Source organism: Salmo trutta, chromosome 12 (assembly GCF_901001165.1).
Source record: "Salmo trutta chromosome 12, fSalTru1.1, whole genome shotgun sequence".
In the NCBI taxonomy this organism is placed as follows: domain Eukaryota; kingdom Metazoa; phylum Chordata; class Actinopteri; order Salmoniformes; family Salmonidae; genus Salmo; species Salmo trutta.
In genome coordinates this window covers 45,524,809-45,548,862 of record NC_042968.1, presented here as the reverse complement: position 1 = coordinate 45,548,862, position 24,054 = coordinate 45,524,809, and the positions used below count along the sequence as shown (strand labels likewise).

Below are 24,054 nucleotides of genomic sequence, written 5' to 3'. Positions count from 1 at the left end.
CAAGGCGTTCCTCCCAGCAGTGTGTGCCTCGGGAGGGTGTTGAGAACCAAGGGGTCCTCCAGCAGTGTGTGCCTCGGAGGTGTTGAGAACAAGGGTCCTCCCCAGTGTGTGCCCTCGGAGGGTGTGAGACCAAAGGGTCCTCCAGCAGTGTGTGCCCTCGGAGGTGTTGAGAACCCAAGGGAGTCCTCCAGCCGTGGTGTGCCTCGGAAGGTGTTGAGGAACCAAGGGGTCCTACCAGCAGTGGAGTGGCCTCGGAGGTGTTGAGAACCAAGGGGTCCTCCAGCAGTGTGTGCCTCGGAGGTGGTGAGAACCAAGGCGTCCTCCAGCAGTGGGAGTGTGAGAACCCAAGGGTCCGAGCAGTGTGTGCCTCGGAGGTGTTGAGAAACCAAGGGGTCCTCCAGCAGTGTGTGCCTCGGAGGTGTTGAGAACCAAGGGGGTCCTCCAGCAGTGTGGTGCCTCGGAGGTGTTGAGAACCAAGGCGTCCTCCAGCAGTGTGTGCCTCGGAGGTGTTGAGAACCAAGGGGTCCTCCAGCAGTGTGTGCCTCGGAGGTGTTGAGAACCAAGGGGTCCTCCAGCAGTGTGTGCCTCGGAGGTGTTGAGAACCAAGGGTCCTCCAGCAGTGTGTGCCTCGGAGGTGTTGAGAACCAAGGGGTCCTCCAGCAGTGTGTGCCTCGGAGGGTGTTGGAACCAAGGGGTCCTCCAGCAGTGTGTGCCTCGGAGTGTTGAGAACCAAGGGGTCCTCCAGCAGTGTGTGCCTCGGAGGTGTTGAGAACCAAGGGGTCCTCCAGCAGTGTGTGCCTCGGAGGTGTTTGAGAACCAAGGGGTCCTCCAGCAGTGTGTTGCCTCGGAGGTGTTGAGAACCAAGGGGTCCTCCAGCAGTGTGTGCCTCGGAGGTGTTGAGAACCAAGGGGTCCTCCAGCAGGTGTGTGCCTCGGAGGTGTTGAGAACCAAGGGGTCCTCCAGCAGTGTGTGCCTCGGAGGTGTTGAGAACCAAGGGGTCCTCCAGCAGTGTGTGCCTCGGAGGTGTTGAGAACCAAGGGTCCTCCACAGTGTGTGCCTCGGAGGTGTTGAGAACCAAGGGTCCTCCAGCAGTGTGTGCCTCGGAGGTGTTGAGAAACCAAGGGGTCCTCCAGCAGTGTGTGCCTCGGAGGTGTTGAGAACCAGGGTCCTCCAGCCAGTGTGTGCCTCGGAGGTGTTGAGAAACAAGGGGTCCTCCAGCAGTGTGTGCCTCGGAGGTGTTGAGAACCAGGGGTCCTCCAGCAGTGTGTGCCTCGAGGTGTTGAGAACCAAGGGGGTCCTCCAGCAGTGTGTGCCTCGGAGGTGTTGAGAACCAAGGGGTCCTCCAGCAGTGTGTGCCTCGGAGGTGTTGAGAACCAAGGGGTCCTCCAGCAGTGTGTGCCTCGGAGGTGTTGAGAACCAAGGGGTCCTCCAGCAGTGTGTGCCTCGGAGGTGTTGAGAACCAAGGGGTCCTCCAGCAGTGTGTGCCTCGGAGGTGTGAGAACCAAGGGGTCCTCCAGCAGTGTGTGCCTCGGAGGTGTTGAGAACCAAGGGGTCCTCCAGCAGTGTGTGCCTCGGAGGTGTTGAGAACCAAGGGGTCCTCCAGCAGTGTGTGCCTCGGAGGTGTTGAGAACCAAGGGGTCCTCCAGCAGTGTGTGCCTCGGAGGTGTTGAGAACCAAGGGGTCCTCCAGCAGTGTGTGCCTCGGAGGTGTTGAGAACCAAGGGGTCCTCCAGCAGTGTGTGCCTCGGAGGTGTTGAGAACCAAGGGGTCCTCCAGCAGTGTGTGCCTCGGAGGTGTTGAGAACCAAGGGTCCTCCAGCAGTGTGTGCCTCGGAGGTGTTGAGAACCAAGGGGTCCTCCAGCAGTGTGTGCCTCGGAGGTGTTGAGAACCAAGGGGTCCTCCAGCAGTGTGTGCCTCGGAGGTGTTGAGAACCAAGGGTCCTCCAGCAGTGTGTGCCTCGGAGGTGTTGAGAACCAAGGGGTCCTCCAGCAGTGTGTGCCTCGGAGGTGTTGAGAACCAAGGGGTCCTCCAGCAGGTGTGTGCCTCGGAGGTGTGAGAAACCAAGGGGTCCTCCAAGCAGTGTGTGCCTCGGAGGTGTTTAGAACCAAGGGGTCCTCCAGCAGTGTGTGCCTCGGAGGTGGTTTTGAGAACCAAGGGGTCCTCCAGCAGTGTGTGCCTCGGAGGTGTGAGAACCAAGGGGTCCTCCAGCAGTGTGTTGCCTCGGAGGTTTGAGAACCAAGGGGTCCTCCAGCAGTGTGTGGCCTCGGAGGTGTTGAGAACCAAGGGGTCCTCCAGCAGTGTGTGCCTCGGAGGTGTTGAGAACCAAGGGGTCCTCCAGCAGTGTGCTGGCTCGGAGGTGTTGAGAACCAAGGGTCCTCCAGCAGTGTGTGCCTCGGAGGTGTTGAGAACCAAGGGGTCCTCAGCAGTGTGTGGCCTCGGAGGTGTTGAGAACCAAGGGGTCCTCCAGCAGTGTGTGCTCGAGGTGTTGGAACCAGGGTCCTCCAGCAGTGTGTGCCTCGGAGGTGTTGAGAAACCAAGGGGTCCTCCAGCAGTGTGTGCCTCGGAGGTGTTGAGAACCAAGGGGTCCTCCAGCAGTGTGTGCCTCGGAGGTGTTGAGAACCAAGGGGTCCTCCAGCAGTGTGTGCCTCGGAGGTGTTGAGAACCAAGGGGTCCTCCAGCAGTGTGTGCCTCGGAGGTGTTGAGAACCAAGGGGTCCTCCAGCAGTGTGTGCCTCGGAGGTGTTGAGAACCAAGGGGTCCTCCAGCAGTGTGTGCTCGGAGGTGTTGAGAACCAAGGTGTCCTCCAGCAGTGTGTGCCTCGGAGGTGTTGAGAACCAAGGGGTCCTCCAGCAGTGTGTGCCTCGGAGGTGTTGAGAACCAAGGTGTCCTCCAGCAGTGTGTGCCTCGGAGGTGTTGAGAACCAAGGTGTCCTCCAGCAGTGTGTGCCTCGGAGGTGTTGAGAACCAAGGTGTCCTCCAGCAGTGTGTGCCTCGGAGGTGTTGAGAACCAAGGTGTCCTCCAGCAGTGTGTACCTCGGAGGTGTTGAGAACCAAGGGGTCCTCCAGCAGTGTGTACCTCGGAGGTGTTGAGAACCAAGGTGTCCTCCAGCAGTGTGTACCTCGGAGGTGATGAGAACCAAGGTGTCCTCCAGCAGTGTGTACCTCGGAGGTGTTGAGAACCAAGGTGTCCTCCAGCAGTGTGTACCTCGGAGGTGTTGAGAACCAAGGTGTCCTCCAGCAGTGTGTGCGTACACCTCGGAGGTGTTGAGAACCAAGGTGTCCTCCAGCAGTGTGTGTGTGTGTACACCTCGGAGGTGTTGAGAACCAAGGTGTCCTCCAGCAGTGTGTGTGTGTACACACCTCGGAGGTGTTGAGAACCAAGGTGTCCTCCAGCAGTGTGTGTGTACACACCTCGGAGGTGTTGAGAACCAAGGTGTCCTCCAGCAGTGTGTGTGTGTGTGTACACACCTCGGAGGTGTTGAGAACCAAGGTGTCCTCCAGCAGTGTGTGTGTGTGTGTGTACACACCTCGGAGGTGTTGAGAACCAAGGTGTCCTCCAGCAGTGTGTGTGTGTGTGTACACACCTCGGAGGTGTTGAGAAACAAGGTGTCCTCCAGCAGTGTGTGTGTGTGTGTGTACACACCTCGGAGGTGTTGAGAACCAAGGTGTCCTCCAGCAGTGTGTGTGTGTGTGTGTGTGTACACACACCTCGGAGGTGTTGAGAACCAAGGTGTCCTCCAGCAGTGTGTGTGTGTGTGTGTGTACACACCTCGGAGGTGTTGAGAACCAAGGTGTCCTCCAGCAGTGTGTGTGTGTGTGTGTGTACACACCTCGGAGGTGTTGAGAACCAAGGTGTCCTCCAGCAGTGTGTGTGTGTGTGTACACACCTCGGAGGTGTTGAGAACCAAGGTGTCCTTCAGCAGTGTGTGTGTGTGTGTGTGTACACACCTCGGAGGTGTTGAGAACCAAGGTGTCCTCCAGCAGTGTGTGTGTGTGTACACCTCGGAGGTGTTGAGAACCAAGGTGTCCTCCAGCAGTGTGTGTGTACACCTCGGAGGTGTTGAGAACCAAGGTGTCCTCCAGCAGTGTGTGTGTACACCTCGGAGGTGTTGAGAACCAAGGTGTCCTCCAGCAGTGTGTCATTTCATTGTTACGTGGAGCAGACCACTGCTGAAATACCAGTCCATCGTATCCTGCTAGAACAGCCTCAGATATAGCTGCAAGCTGTTAGTAGCCCTGATATTTGGCAGTCTCAGCCAGGTACAACATTTTACAGTGTGTGGTCTGCAGGCCTGCCTAAGACTAGAGCAAAGCAGAGGGCTAGGAACCGCTCTGTCAGCTGTTAGGGGTCGCCTGGCTGTTTGGAGAACAAGGTGCTTTCTGTATCCTTAAGTGTCCACGAATACAAAGACCTTTGAAATGTTTCAATACTTCTTGAATGTAATGTGATTTGTGGATTCAAATAAAGTACTTCAAATGTGTGTACCTCAGAGGCGTTGAGTGCCAGGGCTTCCTCCAGCAGGGTGTGTGCGTGGACGCTGAGGCCGTGGCGCAGAAGCAGATTGGCAGCGTTGACGAGGGGCAGGTGGCGCTGGGTGGGCGGAGCCGAGGCCAGGGAGTGGCGCAGACACTGCAGCGAGCTGGTACCGTTACCCTTCGCCCGCCAGAACAAAGCCGCCTCGTTCTGGAGCAACCAGCCAGGGGCGCTAGACTGGAGGAGAGAAGGATGTACACTGTCTGTAGACAAATCCTTTTCTATTACAACTGTGGATGGCTGTTTATTTTGACAGAACAGTCCAAAGCATCGCATTTCTCAGGACAATAGTGGAGTATATTTCTGATATGAAAGGATGTTTCTCTGTTCTACGGCGCTCACCTTCTTCATGGCCTGGGCTATGCTGGCACCAGCCTGCTCCAAACTCCAGCCTCTGCTGCGAGACAGCAGTACCTGCACCCCCCCCCCCCCACACACACACACACACACACACACACACACGATCAGCACAGTGACACACTTCAACCCTGCTCCAGTGGGGCTGCTCTGTGGCTGACTCAGTGGTGCTCCCAGTGGTGAAGATGGGTACTGTGACAGAAAACACATTTATGTTGTCTCTGTATAATGGATTAATAAAGAAGGTATTGTATTGAATCCAAAGCCCAGTCTCAAAAATATGTTGATGTTACAGACCATCTATCCAATACACACACTAACCTGGGTGGCGTGGGGGTCTGGCAGCTCCTTGTCCTCCAAGGGCCAGCCCACAGAGGCAGGCAGGTCAGCTGGAGGGGGCTGGAGCACAGGGCCACAGTCTGGGGAAGCCAGGGAGGAGGGAGGGGGTCCGGTACCGTATAGCACAGTCTGGAGGCTGAACACACATCAATGAGGTCAGCAAATACATGAATGCCATATCATACATCACATGTTACACAAACCATGCTGAGGAAGAGGCTCTACGAGTCAACACAATCCACCAGCAGACACACGGTTTCAAGATACAACATACACCATGTTAGAGACAGGTACAAAAAAGTAGCATACACAAACAACCTGGCACACAAACAAACCCGAGGCCCGGTGCCTAACGCGCTAACCCGGGGCCTAGCTCGCTAACCCGGGAGCCGGGGCCTAGCGCGCTAACCCGGGAGCCGGGGCCTAGCGCGCTAACCCGGGGCCCTGTGCCTAACGCGCTAACCCGGGAGCCGGGGCCTAACGCACTAACCCGGGACCTAACGCGCTAACCCGGGGCCCTGTGCCTAACGCGCTAACCCGGGACCCTGTGTCTAACGCGCTAACCCGGGGCCTAACGCGCTAACCCGGGGCCCTGTGTCTAACGCGCTAACCCGGGAGCCGGGACCTAGCGCGCTAACCCGGGGCCCTGTGCCTAACGCGCTAACCCGGGAGCCGGGGCCTAACGCGCTAACCCGGGAGCCGGGGCCTAACGCGCTAACCCGGGACCCTGTGCCTAACGCGCTAACCCGGGGCCTAACGCGCTAACCCGGGGCCCTTTGCCTAACGCGCTAACCCGGGGCCCTGTGCCTAACGCGCTAACCCGGGGCCCTGTGCCTAACGCGCTAACCCGGGGCCCTGTGCCTAACGCGCTAACCCGGGGCCCTGTGCCTAACGCGCTAACCCGGGGCCCTGTGCCTAACGCGCTAACCCGGGGCCCTGTGTCTAACACACTAACCTGGGGCCCTGTGTCTCAGGTGGGAGGTAGAAGGTGGGTAGTAGGTGGGCGGGGGGGATGACAGGAAACTCATCAGCACAGTCTGCCCTCCGAGGCCACAGCAGCCTCTGAATGTCCTACAGACAAAACACACGCAGTCAGCTCCACAGAACCTTTAGATTGTCCTGCCAACACAGCACAAAGCCCACTATCCACACACACTGATAAATCTTGCCAAACACACACAGTCTGAACTCACTTCGGTGGGGGAGGCCTGGTGGCCCCAGAGGGCTGCAGGCTCAGGGTCTCCGGAGACAGAGGGGTAGAGGTGTGGGCTGGTGGTCTGGTTGGTGCTAGGCTCCGACACCAGAGCAACGCTGCCCGCCACAGAGACCTCCTCTCCAAACTGGATGTAGTGGACGTGCTCAAACAGGTCTCCACGGTGATAACGCACCGGCAGGTCCAAGGGGCAGAAGAGGCTGCTCTGTTGCTGGCCTAGACGACACATCTGGTGGTTGCCTGAACAAAACACCTAATTATTGATGCACTATTTTCTGTTTACCAAGGTGAATGGACAGAATTAACTGACCATCTCTAAATGGACATATTCATTTATATAAAACTCAAATCCAATCGTATTGTCACATACATGGTTAACAGATGCTATTGCGAGTGTAGCGAAATGTTTGAGGTTCTAGTTCTGACAGTACAGTAATATCTAACAAGTAATCTAACAATTCCCCAACAACTGCTTTATACACACAATCTAAAGGGGTGAATGAGAATATGTACATATAAGGATGGATGACCGCTCATCCATATACACTGTGTGTATGTATGTGTGTGTGTGTGTATGTATGCACCTGTGAGTGTGTATTACGCATGTCTGTGTGTGTGTATTGCATGCAAGTGTGTAATGCATGTGAGTATTGTGTGCGAGTGTGTGTGTTGCGTGCGAGTGAGTATTGCGTGCGAGTATTGTGTGTGTGTGTGTGTGTGTGTGTGTGTGTATTGCATGTGCGTGTGTATTGCGTGTGAGTGTGTGTGTATTGCGTACGAGTGTGTGTATAGCATCTCACCCAGCTGTGCCTCCTTGGCCATCTGGGTCTCGTGGATGATGTTGCGGAGGATCTGCTCTTCCTGCAGCAGCTTGTATTTGTCCAGGGCCTCCTGCTGACGCAGGTAGTGGTCATGCTGTTTCTGGTATTCCTTCAGCTCGTTCAGCGTGCGCTGCAGAGACCTGGGGGTGTGGCAGATCACATATAGCTAGCCCTAGGCCTACTGACAGGTCCTGTGCTGTTATACACCGAGTGTACAAAACATTAACAACACCTTCCTAATATTGAGTGGCCCCTGTTGCCCTCAGAACAGCCTCAATTCGTCGAGGCATGGACTCTACAAGGTGTCAAACGTTCCACAGGGATGCTGGCCCATGTTGACTCCAATGCTTCCCACAGTTGTGTCAAGTTGGCTGGATGTCCTTTGGGTGGTGGACCACTCTGTATACACACAGGAAACTGTTGGGCGTGAAAAACCCAGCAGCATTGCAGTTCTTAACACAAAGGCACTTCAATCTTTTGTCTTTACCCTCAATGGCACACATACACAATCCATGTCTGAATTGTCACAAGGCTTAAAACTCCTTCTTTAACCTGTCTCCTCTCCTTCATCTGCACTGATTGAAACGGATTTAACAAGTGACATCAATAAGGGATCATAGCTTTCACCTGGATTCCCCTGGTCGGTCTGTCACGGAAAGAGCAGGTGTTCATAATGTTTTGTCAACTCAGCATTGTAACCTCTGCCATATAAAGAGGAAGTCTGTGTCCACAACAATACTTCCCTTCCCATTAAATCCACTTCAAAATGGTCGCTCATTCTCTATTTACCTAACTATGCCCTGAGCAGTGAGGCGCTGTGCCTTTACCTGTGTTGGGCCTCCAGGCGCTGCTCCAGTTTCTGCTGACAGAGGACGGCGTGCTTCCTCCTCAGGGCCTGCTCAAAGCCCGGCTGGGCCTGGAGAGCCTGCTCATAGCACAGCACTGAGTGGTTATACTCCCCCAGCATCTACACACAAAGACAAAGAGGATAGAGGACAGGAGGAAGAGGAAGAGAGAGGTAGAGAAATAGAGGTAAAGGTAGAGAGAGAGAGACAGACAGATAAATAATATATTAGAGATGATTCACTCGTCTAGTATAAACGGAGAGAGAACTGAAGATCAGGGCTGGTAACATTGACAATAAATCAGCAGGAATACACTTCCTGAGCACCTGGAGAAAGCCATGCCAACAAGCATTGCAGTAACATTCTACATCCAAATCCACTGCATAACTGTTGGATAAATTATTGCTATACTCCAATTTTGTAAAAAGTCCTAGTGTCAGTGTATCATCCCAGTGTCAGTGTATCATCCCAGTGTATCAGCCTCCTGTCAGTGTATCAGCCTACTGTGTGTATCATCCCAGTGTATCAGCCTACTGTCAGTGTATCATCCTAGTGTATCATCCTAGTGTCAGTGTATCATCCCAGTGTATCATCCTACTGTCAGTGTATCATCCTAGTGTATCAGCCTACTGTGTGTATCATCCCAGTGTATCAGCCTACTGTGTGTGTATCATCCCAGTGTATCATCCTACTGTCAGTGTATCATCTTAGTGTATCAGCCTACTGTGTGTATCATCCTAGTGTATCAGCCTACTGTCAGTGTATCATCCCAGTGTATCATCCTACTGTCAGTGTATCATCCCAGTGTATCATCCTACTGTCAGTGTATCATCCTACTGTCAGAGTATCATCCTAGTGTATCAGCCTACTGTCAGTGTATCATCTTAGTGTATCAGCCTACTGTGTGTGTATCATCCCAGTGTATCATCCTACTGTCAGTGTATCATCCTAGTGTATCATCCTACTGTCAGTGTATCATTCTACTGTCAGTGTATCATTCTCGTGTATCATCCTACTGTCAGTGTATCATCCTAGTGTATCATCCTACTGTCAGTGTATCATCCTACCGTCAGTGTATCATCCCACTGTCAGTGTATCATTCAAGTGTATCATCCTACTGTCAGTGTATCATCCTACTGTCAGTGTATCATTCTACTGTCAGTGTATCATCCTAATGTATCATCCTAGTGTCAGTGTATCATTCTAGTGTATCAGCCTCCCTTCAGTGTATCATCCTAGTGTATCATCCAAGTGTCAGTGTATCATCCGAGTGTATCAGCCTCCTGTCAGTGTATCATCCTAGTGTCAGTGTATCATCCTAGTGTATCATCCTACTGTGTGTATCATCCTAGTGTATCATCCTACTGTCAGTGTATCATTCTACTGTCAGTGTATCATTCTCGTGTATCATCCTACTGTCAGTGTATCATCCTAGTGTATCATCCTAGTGTATCATCCTACTGTCAGTGTATCATCCTAGTGTATCATTCCCGTGTATCATCCTACCATCAGTGTATCATCCCACTGTCAGTGTATCATTCTACTGTCAGTGTATCATCCTAATGTATCATCCTAGTGTCAGTGTATCATCCTAGTGTATCAGCCTAGTGTCAGTGTATCATCCTAGTGTATCATCCTACTGTCAGTGTATCATCTTAGTGTATCATCCTACTGTCAGTGCATCATCCTAGTGTATCATTCTACTGTCAGTGTATCATTCTACTGTCAGTGTATAATTCTCGTGTATCATCCTACCATCAGTGTATCATCCTAGTGTATCATCCTACTGTCAGTGTATCATCCTACTGTCAGTGTATCATTCTACTGTCAGTGTATCATTCTACTGTATCATCCTACCATCAGTGTATCATCCCACTGTCAGTGTATCATTCTAGTCACTAGAATGATACACCTAGAATGATACACTGACAGTGGGATGATACACTGATGGTAGGATGATACACTAGAATGATACACTGACAGTGGGATGATACACTGACGGTAGGATGATACACTAGGATGATACACTGACAGTAGAATGATACACTGACAGTAGGATGATACACTGACAGTAGGATGATACACTAGAATCTAGTGTATCATCCTACTGTCAGTGTATCATCCTACTGTCAGTGTATCATCCTACTCTAAGTGTCGATGTAGTGAAAACATTAAAAGCAGACAGTATGTGAACATAAACCAACACAACTCTACGTCAACGTCCCTCCAGAAATGTTAAAACGTAGTGGAAACAAATGTTGCAGAACCACGTGTTCTATTTAACGGCTCCATTTGGTTTAAAATCACCTAATGCCGGCTTTCTTTGTAGTCATTAGATATCCCTAAATACGGACTGCGGTGTTCCTCAAGGGTCAGTGCTTGGACCCCTGCTGTTCTCTTGATAGATGCTAGTACCGTTTCACTTCACATGATGTAGAATGGTGCCTCAATGGGAATGATAGAGTTGCAATTGTTGATGAAACCAGATGATGATGTCGTACAGCTAGATTTCTGTGGTTGTCTGTCTTGTGTGTATTCCATCAGGAACCAACTTGGAAACAAGTGGAATCTCTTTAACGTGTTATCTCCTGGGTTGTATTAAGTGCATCTACTAATGGTGCAGTAACTCACTGCGTAGATGTTGCCCAGGGTGTAGTGGCTGGTGAGAAGGTTAGAGGTCAAATCCAGGGCAGCGTGAGCCACGATGGCAGCGTCAGCAGAGAAGTGGGCCCGGTGCAGGATGTTGGCCATGTTCACCAGGGCCAGGTCCTTGTGCTGCCTGGATACACAACAGACAAGGAGAATGGGACTTAAAACTCTTACATGATCCACTGTTTGAATGTTGAATAACCATAGCTGGGATGTGTTCATTGGGCACCAAAGGGCAGACAACATACTGAAACATTATGGAATATTAGGACTTGTCCAATAAGAAAGGCTCATTTAGTTTTCCATTGCAAAGTGCTTTACATCATGTGTCCTAATGAACATGACCCTGATGCCTGAAACTGAAGACAGGGGCTGAGTTTCCCTTTGTTTGTACCTGGGTGAGAAGTGCAGGGCCCGGACCACACAGTCCACCGCCTGCCTGGGCTCATTCTTTATCCTCCAGTAGAACGACGCCAGGTTATACAGCACCCAGGATGAGGAGTTCTGGACAACACAACAAACAGGTCATCAGAAGGGAACTGTATGAAAGTCAAACCAGAACACTATTAAAACAGTGACTGTCCATTTATAAAAATGAACAAATCAGTGCATCAAAGTTAAAAGTAATCCGATGCGGCTATATGTAAACCAATAGAAACAGACCAGACAGTGTTGGTGAGGGTGAAGAGTGGCGATAGAGCGCAACGTACCCTCAGCAGGCCCTGCTGGATGCCATGGCCCACCTCGTCCATGCTGCGGCCCAGTTTGTGGGACAGGGAGCCAAAAATGGGGTCTTCTTTAGAGAGCAGAGGAGATGTGAGGTTCACCTGTTCCTGCACACCCTGGAAAACATAGACATATATGGCACAGATCCAGACATGTATGTGCATCGCATTAACAAGCAGGTTTGCTTTCCCCTTCAACTCACCCGGAGATGCTGGAAACTGTGGATACTATATGGGAGCTCAAATACTCTGGCACAGTCAGGCTTCTCCAGATCCGGGGGTAGAGGGGACCTAAAATCTACGTAATCCTCAGGGCTGAAAGAAACATCCATAGTCAAGGTCCAGGCAGCATTAGTGTAGTGTCCAGCAGAAGAGAGGGAACAAGAGGAGAAAAGGTAACCAGTTGTTGACTTGTATCATGTGGCTGTTTAAAATGCCTGGTGATGTAGGACATGCTGATCTAGATTTGAAAGACAAGCCATCATGGTTTATTCTATCAGAAATTTTTGTTGATTTCTCGACACCAGGATGTCATCAAGAACACTTGTCCTCTTGTAAACTCCCTACGTTCTCCCTGTTCAAATATCACTTCGTGTGTTCTAATAATGATGACTACTGACAGTATGTAAATACTTCGATTGTTTATTTATGGGCGGCAGATAGCCTAGTGGTTAGAGCGTTGGGCCAGTAACCAGCAGGTAGCCTAGTGGTTAGAGCGTTGGGCCAGTAACCGAAAGGTTGCTAGATTGAATCCCCGAGCTGACAAGGTAAAAATATGTCGTTCTGCCCCTGAACAAGGCAGTTAACCCACTGTTCCTAGGCTGTCATTGTAAATAAGAATTTGTTCTTAACTGACTTGCCAAGTTAAATAAATGTTAAATTAAAACAAATATATATTTGTTTGTATAAAAGTTGATCTTGTTTTGTGCTGTAGTGTCATGACCTCTAACATCTGTGACGTGATCATCCAATGCGTGTATATTGTATGTTGTTGAAAATCACCCAAAAAAATGACTCATGTCATCGGTCAATGTCAATGATAAGATGAAGCCGTTTTGGAGCGCGACCAAAGTATTGGTTACACGGCCCGGATGACATATGTCAACATCCCTTATCACTGCTTCCCCTTGATAATGAGTTATGTGAGGGCACATTAGTAACAACCAAATGATTGGTCAAGAGTGCACAGCCTGGGCTTACCTGATGTCTTTACTCTCCAGGGAGATGTAGGTACCATCGTAGAGATCCAAGTCTCCCAGGGGTACTTTAGCCGTGACACAGTCGGCATCCTCTTTATAGTGCCTCTGCTCCAAGCCAGTGTCCCTGTCCTCATTCTCCTCAATGTGAATCTTCTGAGCGACAAGCTGCTTCTGCACGAAGCAGGGGTCAGAGACATGAGATTCAGACCTTTCAGTGTGGCTTGATTTGGAAGCAATGCTATATCTCACTGGGAAATAAAGAAAGGAAGACAGGTTTCCCCATCTGATGTGGTCCAATATATTCTTCAATAATCAATGAGTATTAAATGACTATTGAACAGCTGTGAATATTGGAGATAGCACAGCAGTATAGATGTTTAACACTGTGGGCCTTGGACTAACATTCTAAAACCAGGAAGTAGAGCAATAGGCTATGAGCACAGTGAGGTAGTCATTAAAATATCATCATCACCTCTAACTTCTTCAGGTAGTTGACACGGGTCTCCTGTCGCATGAAGATGACAAGGTCATGTGGATGTTTAAGATTCAAAGGAGAGTCAACCTGCAAAAAAACTGAAAATGTTAGTCTTAAAATAAACAGTGACAGTACTTGTTTTCACTCTATGACTCGACCCCAAAGACTAAAGACATATTTGAGTCCGCTGACCACAGTACACGTAAAGTGAGACAACACCAAAACAGAATTGAGGCAGAGGAACCTGGCTGATTTGACACCGTAATTACGTAGTAGTAGCAGCTAGGTAATCTTTGGTTTTTCCCAATCCATCCGTTTTAGATAGTTTGGCCACAGCTAAATAGAATGCCAATGGCTAAATAGTCAGAACATTTAATGCCCTTCTAAACGTCACTTGTAAGTGGATACTTTAGTTGTGTATAGCTACAAAGGTTACATCAAATATTATTTTATCTAAACCCCTTTTATTTATGGGCTTACATCAAGCCCGAAGCACAATTTCACATTCAATTCACCTAGCTTCGATGCGACCAAGAGAGTTTTGACATTGTGCCGGTTGTCAAAACTCTTGGTTGCATCGGAACTACTAGTTAGCTGGACGTGCCGACTGAGTCTGTCAGCTCTGTTGTGCCCATTATCTTTGAGCCCAGTAGCTAACTTGCCAACCTACCAATCACCTATGACTAGTTTGCTTCATTTCAGTTTTTCTAGGATGATTGGATGCCTTAATTAATTAGTTAATTAACTGGCTTACCCAGATACCCCGTTCTCTAACTAGCTAACGTTATCCATCTAGGGGGTCAGCATTGCTACATTACTATGCTAGCAAAAGTCCCAGAGAGGAACTTAAGTAGTTTTAATTGGCAATCGATGGTTGACAAGCTAGTATGAGCCTGCAGCCGTGTTAGCAAATGTTAGCAACAGCAAAGTAAAGTCAAGATACTTGTTCTATCTATATGTGATAAAATCGTTAGCTAGCTAGCAACATACGGTTATAAACACGGGCCGTTAACGTACTTGCTGTTGAATTTTTCCATCTTCAGTGACGACCCAGTGGGTGGTAGCTCCTCCAGGTTCGGCCAATATTATACATAGTAGGATAAAAACCTTCCCTTGAAAAGACACTTTTCGCGAAACGTTTACATAGGGCAGAGACCCAGAACTGATTTTCCTGAGGTCCGCCATTTTTCTGTCTTCTTTACAGATGTGTTGTGGCAGAAGAAGAAGAAACCGATAAGTTAACTTCCTGTGTGTCACTTCCTTGTTTAGTTTTTTATTTCACATTCCTTGGTCTAATAGTTGTTAGCTAATACTAGCTACCTAGCAAAAATGCCAGGGCGTTGTTCAGCTTTCAACTGTAGGAATACCTTTAAAAATGTTAAACATAAAACAAACAAGGTTACATTTCACAGGTAAGGCTTTCAGCATTTGACCAACGTCGACACTTGGCCAACTAGCTAGTCAGCTTACGTTAGCTAGAGTGCTTGGTTAGCTTGTTAGCTAGCTAATATTTCCAGTAATAAATCGGCTATACCTTGATTTGGACGAATGTGACATAAATGTTAGTTACCTTATCATAAAGAAAACGTGGAACATCTAAACAAATGAACAGCCCTTAGTATCCCAGCCTAAGTGCTCGCTGTTTCATCCCTGTCTTTTACAATTTGCAGTTAACAAATAATAACAACAATAACAAAGCAGACACCCCGCCACTGATTTTGGTAAATAGATGAGGGATGGGGCTGGAGAAATGTAACTACTGTCAAATTCATAGACAGGGCTATGAATGCAAGGACTGACCACAGGCAGTGACCATCCATGTCAAAATTATAGTTTTAGCAATGTTGTGAGGCTATAAAGTGTTTGTTTACAGTTACAAACTTATATTTTTGGTTCTGATGGGGTATGACAGTTGAACTAAGCTCATGATGCATTTACAAGTTATGTTCTTCAAGAATCAATGGTTATATATCATTAATTTAAAATTCCAAAAATGTATGTTACAATCACAGATTGCCCTGTTGTTTACATTTTGTTGTTTTAACCTTTTTCCTATGTCAACAGCTTTCCAAAGCGTGATCCTAAACGAATAAAAGAGTGGGTGGGTCAGATGAAATGGAAAGACTGGCAGCCAACCCCCCATTCCTTACTGTGCTCAGAGCATTTTGAGGAGAGATGCATGGATAGAACTGGGCAGACAGTGCGTTTACGTGATGATGCAATACCAACTATCTTTGCCTTTCCTAGTCACCTGCAAAAAAAGGTATTTAGTAAATTGAGGCAGGTGTGTTGTTTTCATTTAAACTATTAGACCTAACTGAGTCTGGTGGTTGTGAATTTAACATTTGAACGATTCTTGAAACGTGCTTTGGCTTTGTTGGTTAAGTTGAACTGTGTGTTTTATTGTTGAGTTCTTGTAGTTTCAGAAAACAGCCGGAAGGAGGAAAAGAGTTACTTCGGTGAGAAATGCAACATAAAAAAAAGTAATACTGTACTACCAGTTTTCCATTGGTGTTGCTGTTTACTCTGAAGGATATATAAAATGTAATACCGGTTTTCCATTGGTATTGCTGTTTTTTTTAAACCAGGCAAGTCAGTTAAGAACAAATTCTTATTTGCAATGACGGCCTACCGGGGAACAGTGGGTTAACTGCTTTGTTCAGGGGCAGAACGACAGATTTTTACCTTGTCAACTCAGGGATTCTATCCAGCAACCTTTCGGTTACTGGCCCAACGCTCTAACCACTAGGCTACCTGCCGCCCCATATCCTTCAGATATGTAAAAATCTGAAGGATAGTAATACTGTACTACCAGTTTTCTATTGGTATTGCTGTTTACTCTAAAGGATATGCCACATATGTATTTTCCTTTTTGATTTCACAAATAAAAGTGTATTTTGCCTCTACTGGTGATTTCAGTTTCCAGAGGATCCTGTTCCTGAGGAGTCAACACAACGGGAGAAGTCTCCACCCACCTACTTAAACCACAGTATATGGCACCCAAGTCGTTTCCATGACGACTACTGCGTTCCACAGGTACAAAGTACATATCGCTCTTATCTAGATTTTTTTTAAAGATTTTTTTTACAAATATTTAATTCATGTTTATTTATTTAGTATTTATTTGTTTTTCAGAGTATTGACTGGGCTGTAAAAGACATGCCTAAAGAAGTAAGTTGTGAGTTAGCCCTCATTGTGAAGCTGATTGAGCTCATCAAAATTGTTGGTTTGGGAAGGGTTCCCCTAATTCCTTACAGAACAACCGTGTATGTATCTTTTGCCAAATATTCCGAACAGCTTAATTCACAGTACCTGCTCAAAAATCCCAGGGAGGAGTGTGTTGAAAAGTAGTGTCACTGTTACTCCCAACCAAAACGATGTTGATGAGGCCCAGACCTCTAGGGCCAGTTGCGTGTATGATTACAACATCCTATAAAGGTCTTCTATAACCCTAAACCTTTCCATACACGTGCTTTAATAACTGAACTCCTGACAATTTCAGATCCCATCTGCAACTTTAGAAAAGCAAGGTCTGATCTTTATCCCCAAGCACGCAATCAAGGTAAGGTTTCTGACAGACCATTGTATTCTGGACAGTGGCAACAAGATAATTTTGACCCTTGTCAACTTAAAGGTTTGTTATGTTAATTGATGTGCATATAACTAAACATTATAACTGCAAATTACTTTATCTGAACCAGATCAAGGAGAAATGGCAATGGCTGACAATGGATGTGAAGGGACCATTTCCAGAGACCAAAAGTAGACACAAGTTTGTACTAATTATAATGGACTACTACTCCAAATGGATGGAAGCCTACCCCATGAAGACCAACAACAGTAAAGAGATTGCCAAAATCATCTCTGACCTCATCTCTCGCTTTGGCTTCCCTGTTGGAATCCTGTCTTGTTTGACTCGAGCACACATTTTAGAGGTAAGAGATGCATGCGTGGATGTAAGTGTTACTGTACTGCCCTAAATAAAAATGTTTTGGGGGGAAATTAAGTTTTGCACTAAGTTATCTCATGAATATTAAGTACCAGGGGTGGAACCAAAATTATTTTCTAATTGTTTCGTTCTGAACAAAACCATAATTTTTGTAGTTCCATTCCACTGTTCCGACCAGCAAAATAAAGTTTCACTGTAAGGTCTACACCTGTTGTATTCGGCGGTTGTGACAATAACATTTGATTTGATGTTCAGAAGGAGGCACTGGAATACGTTTCTGAGTGACAGAGTGAGGGCTTTGCATAGACGCTTTGTAGCATTTTTTTGTGGGCCTGGAAAGTAAAATCACTTTATTAACCGGTTCCCATGGTTTTCAAACAACGGTTCTGTTCCGGAACAATATAGATCACTTTCGTTCCCGGTTCTGATTCTGTTCCTCCAAAAATGTTGTTGTTTTCTGGTCCTGTTCCCTGAACCGGTTTCAAACCCTGTTAAGTTCCCCTTCCCTTTTTTAATTTTACAGATCAACTCGGCTTTGGGTGATCTGAAGAAACTGACATGCCAACTCATATTCTACCGTCCTCTGGGAGTGTCATTGGATCCAGTAACAAAGTCCCTCGTAGACCGGTTTGTCCTCCAATGTACCTTGCTACACAGCCACCTGATTCTAAAAGCTTATACTATGGATAATAGTCTACTAAATAGAATTGGGATAATGATTGCAATAATCATTTGGCAGTTTACTGAATCCAAACACATGTCATGCTAGCCCAGCTGACTTGTTATAATATGCATGTGTTTTGTTTTAATACATTTTTCATATTTTTTTTTATACATGGACAGGTTGGTGTCAGATTTGGTGAAAGACCATCCTGATCGTTGGGATGTTTACCTGGCTGCCAGGGTGTTCAGCTTCTGCTGCAAAGAGCACCCCACCACTAGACAAATACCCCTGTCTCTACTGCGCTGCGGAGGGACTCAGTCTGTCCCCACCTCACCAAGAAAGCTGCCTGTAAGTTGGAGACTGACCGTGTTTAGACTTTCCCACTCCTACAACAAAACATACTCATATTATTGATTCCCATTGAATGAATGAAGAAAATGCACATAGAAATAGATTTGAATTATACCATAATTTACTTGAGCCTTTATGCTGACTTGTGCGTTGACCAACCTGTTTGCATTGAAGGACAATGGGATAAAAGGAAGGACCTTTGTCATACTAGAGGCCCAGCCACCTCAAAGGGAAGTCCGTGTGGAGTGCAGTCAGTGCAGTCAATGGAGCACGGTCACTCAGGACTCTGAGCTGAAGAGATATGAGGAGATGAAACTTGGGGATGAGGACTACACCCACACCTGTGTGAGCTGCAGGGTGGCCATGAGCTGCAGGGTGGCCCTGGAGGTCATGAGGGGTTAGCAGACAAGGACATGAACAACTGGATGGAAATGAGAGAGCTTTTCAAACAAGGACTGAAAAGATGGAGGATATAATAAGGACGTTGGAAACAAAGTGGTGGTGAAGGAAGATATTGATGTGGGGTGAAAAAAGGTTCCTAGGGGAAGAAGTTTGAACAATAGGAGTTTATAATGTGTATATACTTATAAGTTTCTCCGTCATAAAAGTTTTTGGAATGAAATAAAAACAGAGTGTTGTTTTCAAGTTGTGTGTGCTCAAACAGTGGATTGTTGTTTTAATAATGCATTTGGGCAGACGTCTATATACTGCTTCAGTGCTTCATCTATTCCTCTCTGATTTGGGGTATTTTAGAGAATGGGGTAGCTGCAGTCCAATATGGCAACCAGAGTATGGGAGAGTGGGCGTGTTGAAAGGAAAGGAGTGGGCGTGTTCAAAAGGAAAGGAGTGGGCGTGTCGAAAGGAGCTCTGCAATAGGTTAGTTAGACGGTTACTTACTGTGACTATCACCTTGATGTTGGCTACTAGGCAGCTACTTCCCACTCTGTTGGCGGACAGCAGAGAGACGGATTTGATTATGCTAAACTCGGGGGCAACGGTCTATGGCCCGTGATTTGAAAGGGCCAAAGTGTGGCGGGAGGAGTGCCCTTCTCAAATGGAACAGTAATCTGTGCCCAGGGGCGGAAATCCCGGGGGGGACACGACCCCCCCATCCTGGGAAAAATATGATTTGTCCCCCCCAATATATCACTGAAACATAACTATGTCATTTAAATAATATTAATAATACACAATGAAAGCAATTGTGCTGATTATAGACACTTAATAGCGCGTTTTTAAGTTTCAAAAGATTGCGACCCCCCCACCCTTTGCCTCACAATGGTTTGATCCACTGCCAGTTCCTTAGCTTGCTAGGTAACAGAGAGGTCGTATCTACTGACGTGAGGTTAATCCAGTCAATCGCGCACACACACTAGCTGAATATGCAGAGCTAGCGCACAAATATTAACTATTAAGCAAGCTAGTAACTATTCCATTTATGTGGCGTCGTCAAAGATGGAATCTTTGCTATCGTCAATTTATTCCAAGATCAGCATGCAGATGATGTAAGTTAGTGCTTCAAAGTCCCTGTGATAAGGTTAGCGATAAACTGAAATCCAAACTGAACAGAACTACACTCTCTTCTACCATTGTCTTAAATATATTTAATGGTCTCGTTGCAAAAGCTAAATTGTCGCAAGGGAACTTTTATTTATTTTATTTCACCTTTATTTAACCCGGGTAGCAAAGATTATAGCAAACACCACTGAAACTGAATTGGTGCTCGCTAGCTTTGCAAATTCAGCTATTGTTGGAAGCCAGCCAATATGAAACAAACGATTAAAATTACAAAAGGTTGCAGCATATGTTATGTAAATGGTGAACTCATACAGCTGTCAACTCTTGTCATTTTAATCCGTTTCACATTTGCTAGCTACCTTTGAGATCGAAGCCCAAATAGAATGATTGAAGATGATAGAAGCCCATCTCCTACTGTAAATAACCTACACACTGTGTGTGTAGCCAGCCAGCCAGCCAGGTAGAAAAATGGCAGAAAAATAAAAGACGGACATCAGAGTATTTTTCAATACACCAAAACGCACAGTAAAAACCCTAGTAGCCTAATATCTCAAAGACTAGTTGATAAAATGTTCATAAGAAAGAAATGAAATTCTAATGGAAATGTTTCACACTGATGTCATTAGGCAGAGCAGGCAACAGATGGCACACAGACAGCAGAGTTGGGGACAGATATGCAGGGACAGACTGGCAGAGACAGGGAGTCTCAGGTAAGTTTGTTGAGTCTTTATTTGGCAACATTATGAAAGGTTCTCAATTTTTTGGACTTGTAAAATAGGAACATAATTAGAAAATGCCATGGATACCCCCACTCTCAACTTAAACTGGTGACTGAACTAATATTTGTTAAAGGCAATGGTATTGCTGTTGTGATTAGTTGTGTAGTTTTGGGTACCGGTAGTTAGGAGTACGGCAAACACCTTATTTCTTTGGTTCCTCAATATACATTTACCATATTACAATGTAGGCTATGTGTTACAGCACTACTTTTGGTGTCCCCCTCGGGAATTGCTCTTGAGAAAATTTCATGTAATTGTCCCCTCCAAAGTTGATATCAGATTTTCGCCCCTGTCTGTGCCGCTGGGTCATGTCAACAAGGCAGCATTGTGCACCGTCCAGAAACATACATCTCTTTTTCATAAAATACACATTTAAATTAAACTAGTTTTCATTGGGATGCCAGATATGGTCCTCTGTAGCTCAGTTGGTAGAGCATGGTGCTTGTAACGCTAGGCTTGAGTTCCATTCCTGCTCGGACCACCCATACATAAAATGTATGCACACATGACTAAGTTTCTTTTGGATAATTTTTATTTTATGTATTTTTATTTAACCTTTATTTAACTAGGCAAGTCAGTTAAGAACAAATTGTTATTTACAATGACGGTCTACCAAAAGACAAAAGGCCTGCGGGGACAGGGGATGGGATGAAAATAAAAATATAGGGCAAAACACACATCACGACAAGAGAGACACCACTACACTACATAAAGAGAGACCTAAGACAACAACATAGCACGGCAACAACACATGACAACACAACATGGTAGCAACATGGCAGCAGCACAAAACATGGTACAAACATTATTGGGCACAGAGCAGCACAAAGGGCAAGAAGGTAGAGACAAAAATACATTACGCAAAGCAGCCACAACTGTCAGTAAGAGTGTCCAGGATTGAGTCTTTGAATGAAGAGATGGAAATAAAACTGTCTAGTTTGAGTGTTTTTTGCAGCGTGTTCCAGTCGCTAGCTGGAGTGACCCAGGGATGTGTGTGCTTTGAGGACTTTCAACAAAATGTGACTGGCAGAACGGGTGTTGTATGTGGAGGATGAGTGCTGCAGTAGGTTTCTCATATAGGGGGGAGTGAGGCCTAAGATGGTTTTATAAATAAGCATCAACCAGTGTGTCTTGCGACGAGTATACAGAAATGACCAGTTTACATAGGAGTATAGAGTGTAGTATGTGTCCTATAAGAAGCATTGGTGGCAAATCTGATGGCCAAATGGTAAAGCACATCTAGCTGCTCGAGAGCACCCTTACCTGCCGATCTATAAATTACGTCTCCGTAATCTAGCATGGGTAGAATGGTCATCTGAATCAGGGTTAGTTTGGCAGCTGGGGTGAAGAGGAGCGATTACGATAGAGGAAACGAAGTCTAGATTTAACCTTAGCTTGCAGCTTTGGTATGTGATGAGAGAAGGACAGTGTACCATCTAGCCATACTCCCAAGTACTTGTATGAGGTGACTACCTCAAGCTCTAAACCCTCAGAGGTAGTAATCACACCGGTGGGGAAAGGGGCAGTCTTCTTACCAAACCACATGACCTATGTTTTGGAGGTGTTCAGAACAAGGTTTAGAGCAGAGAAAGCTTGTTGGACACTAAGAAAGCTAAGTTGTAGAGCGTTTTACACAAAATCTGGGGAGGGACCACAAAAATGAAATGGTCCACCGTATCAAAAGCTTTGGCCAAGTCAATAAAAACAGCAGCACAACATTTCTTAGAATCAAGCAATGGTGACATCATTTAGAACCTTTAAGGTTGTAGTGACACATCCATAACCTGAGCGGAAACCAGATTGCATACCAGAGAGAATACTGTAGACATCAAGAAAGCCAGTCAGTTGATTATTTTTCCAACACTTTTGATAAACAGGGCCAAATAGAAATGGGCCTATAGCAGTTGGATCAGCTTGATCTTCCCCTTTAAATAAAGGACACACTCTGGCTGCCTTCCAAGCAATGGGAACCTCCCCAGAGAGGAGAGACCGGTTAAAAAGGTCAGAGATGGACTTGGTGATGATAGGGGCTGCAACCTTAAAGAAGAAAGCGGTCAAGTTTAAGGAGCTCCTTTAGCACCTCAGACTCCGTGCCTGCCTGCAGGGAGAAACTTTGTAGTGGGGCAGGGGAAAAAGAGGGAGGAGCATCGGGGCTAGTCGCATTAGAAGGGATGGGAGATGAGGAAATGCTGACTTTATGAAGTGGATAAAAGTGTCAGCTAAATGGCCTACGTTATAGATAGTTTTTATCCAAAGCAATCACTTTGCATGTGAAAACACAGAACCCTATTCATTACTCCACGTGCCTAATTACGTCCCTTTTGTTTTGAGCCGACTTCACCGTGGGCTTTGAACAGGAGGCAGCCCTGTTCCAAAATGAATGCAATCAACTTTCACCTGATAAAAAACACGCCTACTCGATCTACCGCATTTAGGGCCCGGGAAAACAGCTAACTTACTGCATTTTAACACATTTTGCCATGGTGCAGAGAGAAACATTTGCAGTTTTATAATTTTATATTACACATTTTGTCATAAGGCCAAGAGAAAATGTTGCAAATTTCCAGCAATTCTACACTTTTTGCCATGGGGTAGAGAAACAATGTGCTGTTTTATTAGCTCATTTCATTCTTTTGTTCCTATTTTGCCATGAGGCTGAGATAAATGTTGCAGTTTTAAAGCTGATTTCCTGCAAATCTACACATTTGAGCCTATGATAAAATGTGTAGATTTGCAGGAAATTGGCTTTAAAACTGCAGCTCTGCATTTCGACACACCCACTCGCCCATACTCTGGTCGCCATATTGGGCTGCAGCTACCCATACTTGGTATTTTCCAAGGTGTTATTTTCCTTTTTTCCACCCCGTCCAGTTGGTGGCAGTGTTGCACAACCTTTTCATTTGCCACAAGTCATAAAACCACTAATGAGGAAGAAAAAAATGATCAAGCCCTGTCTGTCTTGTTGAGCTTTGATGCAGAGTTTCTACCTGATAAGGTCAGATTAGGTTATATTTATTACTATTTTGTGAGGGTCTATGTTCTGAACCCGCTACAGTGCTTTAGGTGCCAATGATTCCGACATGGTGCAGCATTGTGTAGAAGGGAGATCCCACGATGTGAGAAATATGCAGGATCATCAGATGGAGTGAACAGTTCGGACAGAGAAAGCACTGTATCAACTGTGGGGGTGCACAATGCAGCTGGGGATCCGAAATGCCACCCCCCAGCGATCCAGATAAGATGTGTTTTAGTAAGGTTGTATTTCTTGCGTTTATTACCATGGCAATGAACTGCACTGCACTGATGGAGCAGAAATCACAGCAGATTGATGTGGTAGTTGCAGCAGCAGTGTGAGAGATTTTAGTGCAGAAGATCCACAGGAAGTTTTGACAGAAGGGGTTTCATCCTCCCAGGTCGACAGCCTGGTGTAGGATCGTTTAGGGAGAAAGTAGTGGGATGGGCTGGTAGGTTTTTGGGGATAGTATATAGTTGCAGGGTTAAGTGGTGATGCAATTTTAAGATTTTCCCATTCCACCTTTCCCTTTTATTTTTGGGTGACCAAATGTGCAATACGCACTCCGACCTTCGAACGGCAGCAATACATAACACAACGTCCAAGTCTGCCAGAAATTCAAACGA

At 46.6% G+C, this 24,054-nt stretch overlaps 2 protein-coding genes across 4 annotated transcripts in view; one reads left to right on the top strand and one right to left on the bottom strand.

Moving 5' to 3' along the window:
- LOC115203640 (tetratricopeptide repeat protein 17) overlaps positions 1–14,385 on the bottom strand; it is a 36,500-nt gene extending 22,115 nt beyond the window's left edge. The window contains exons 1-14 of the mRNA XM_029768530.1: positions 14,172–14,385; positions 13,152–13,241; positions 12,681–12,850; positions 11,684–11,795; positions 11,466–11,597; positions 11,150–11,259; positions 10,738–10,885; positions 8,089–8,228; positions 7,241–7,401; positions 6,421–6,680; positions 6,183–6,298; positions 5,210–5,363; positions 4,874–4,945; positions 4,484–4,708 (exon numbers count right to left, since the gene is read on the bottom strand). Coding sequence (XP_029624390.1) covers positions 4,484–4,708; positions 4,874–4,945; positions 5,210–5,363; positions 6,183–6,298; positions 6,421–6,680; positions 7,241–7,401; positions 8,089–8,228; positions 10,738–10,885; positions 11,150–11,259; positions 11,466–11,597; positions 11,684–11,795; positions 12,681–12,850; positions 13,152–13,241; positions 14,172–14,339 — 2,058 coding nt within the window. The 5' untranslated portion in view covers positions 14,340–14,385. The remainder of the gene's footprint in view (positions 1–4,483; positions 4,709–4,873; positions 4,946–5,209; positions 5,364–6,182; positions 6,299–6,420; positions 6,681–7,240; positions 7,402–8,088; positions 8,229–10,737; positions 10,886–11,149; positions 11,260–11,465; positions 11,598–11,683; positions 11,796–12,680; positions 12,851–13,151; positions 13,242–14,171) is intronic.
- Positions 14,386–14,401: 16 nt separating this feature from the next.
- LOC115203641 (uncharacterized) lies at positions 14,402–18,763 on the top strand. 3 transcript variants are annotated; one of them, XM_029768531.1, is made up of 10 exons: positions 14,402–14,566; positions 15,219–15,438; positions 15,575–15,613; positions 16,074–16,190; positions 16,290–16,325; positions 16,657–16,716; positions 16,856–17,089; positions 17,627–17,730; positions 17,947–18,115; positions 18,293–18,763. In XM_029768531.1, the coding sequence occupies exons 1-10, from the start codon at positions 14,484–14,486 to the stop codon at positions 18,518–18,520; spliced, it is 1,290 nt and encodes a 429-aa protein (XP_029624391.1). In that variant the 5' UTR covers positions 14,402–14,483; the 3' UTR covers positions 18,521–18,763. The 3 variants fall into 3 exon arrangements, with proteins under 3 accessions (XP_029624391.1, XP_029624392.1, XP_029624393.1); XM_029768532.1 differs by having other exon boundaries at positions 14,403–14,566; positions 15,219–15,417; XM_029768533.1 differs by lacking the exon at positions 14,402–14,566 and having other exon boundaries at positions 15,239–15,416; positions 15,573–15,613.
- The last annotated feature ends 5,291 nt before the right edge of the window (positions 18,764–24,054 follow it).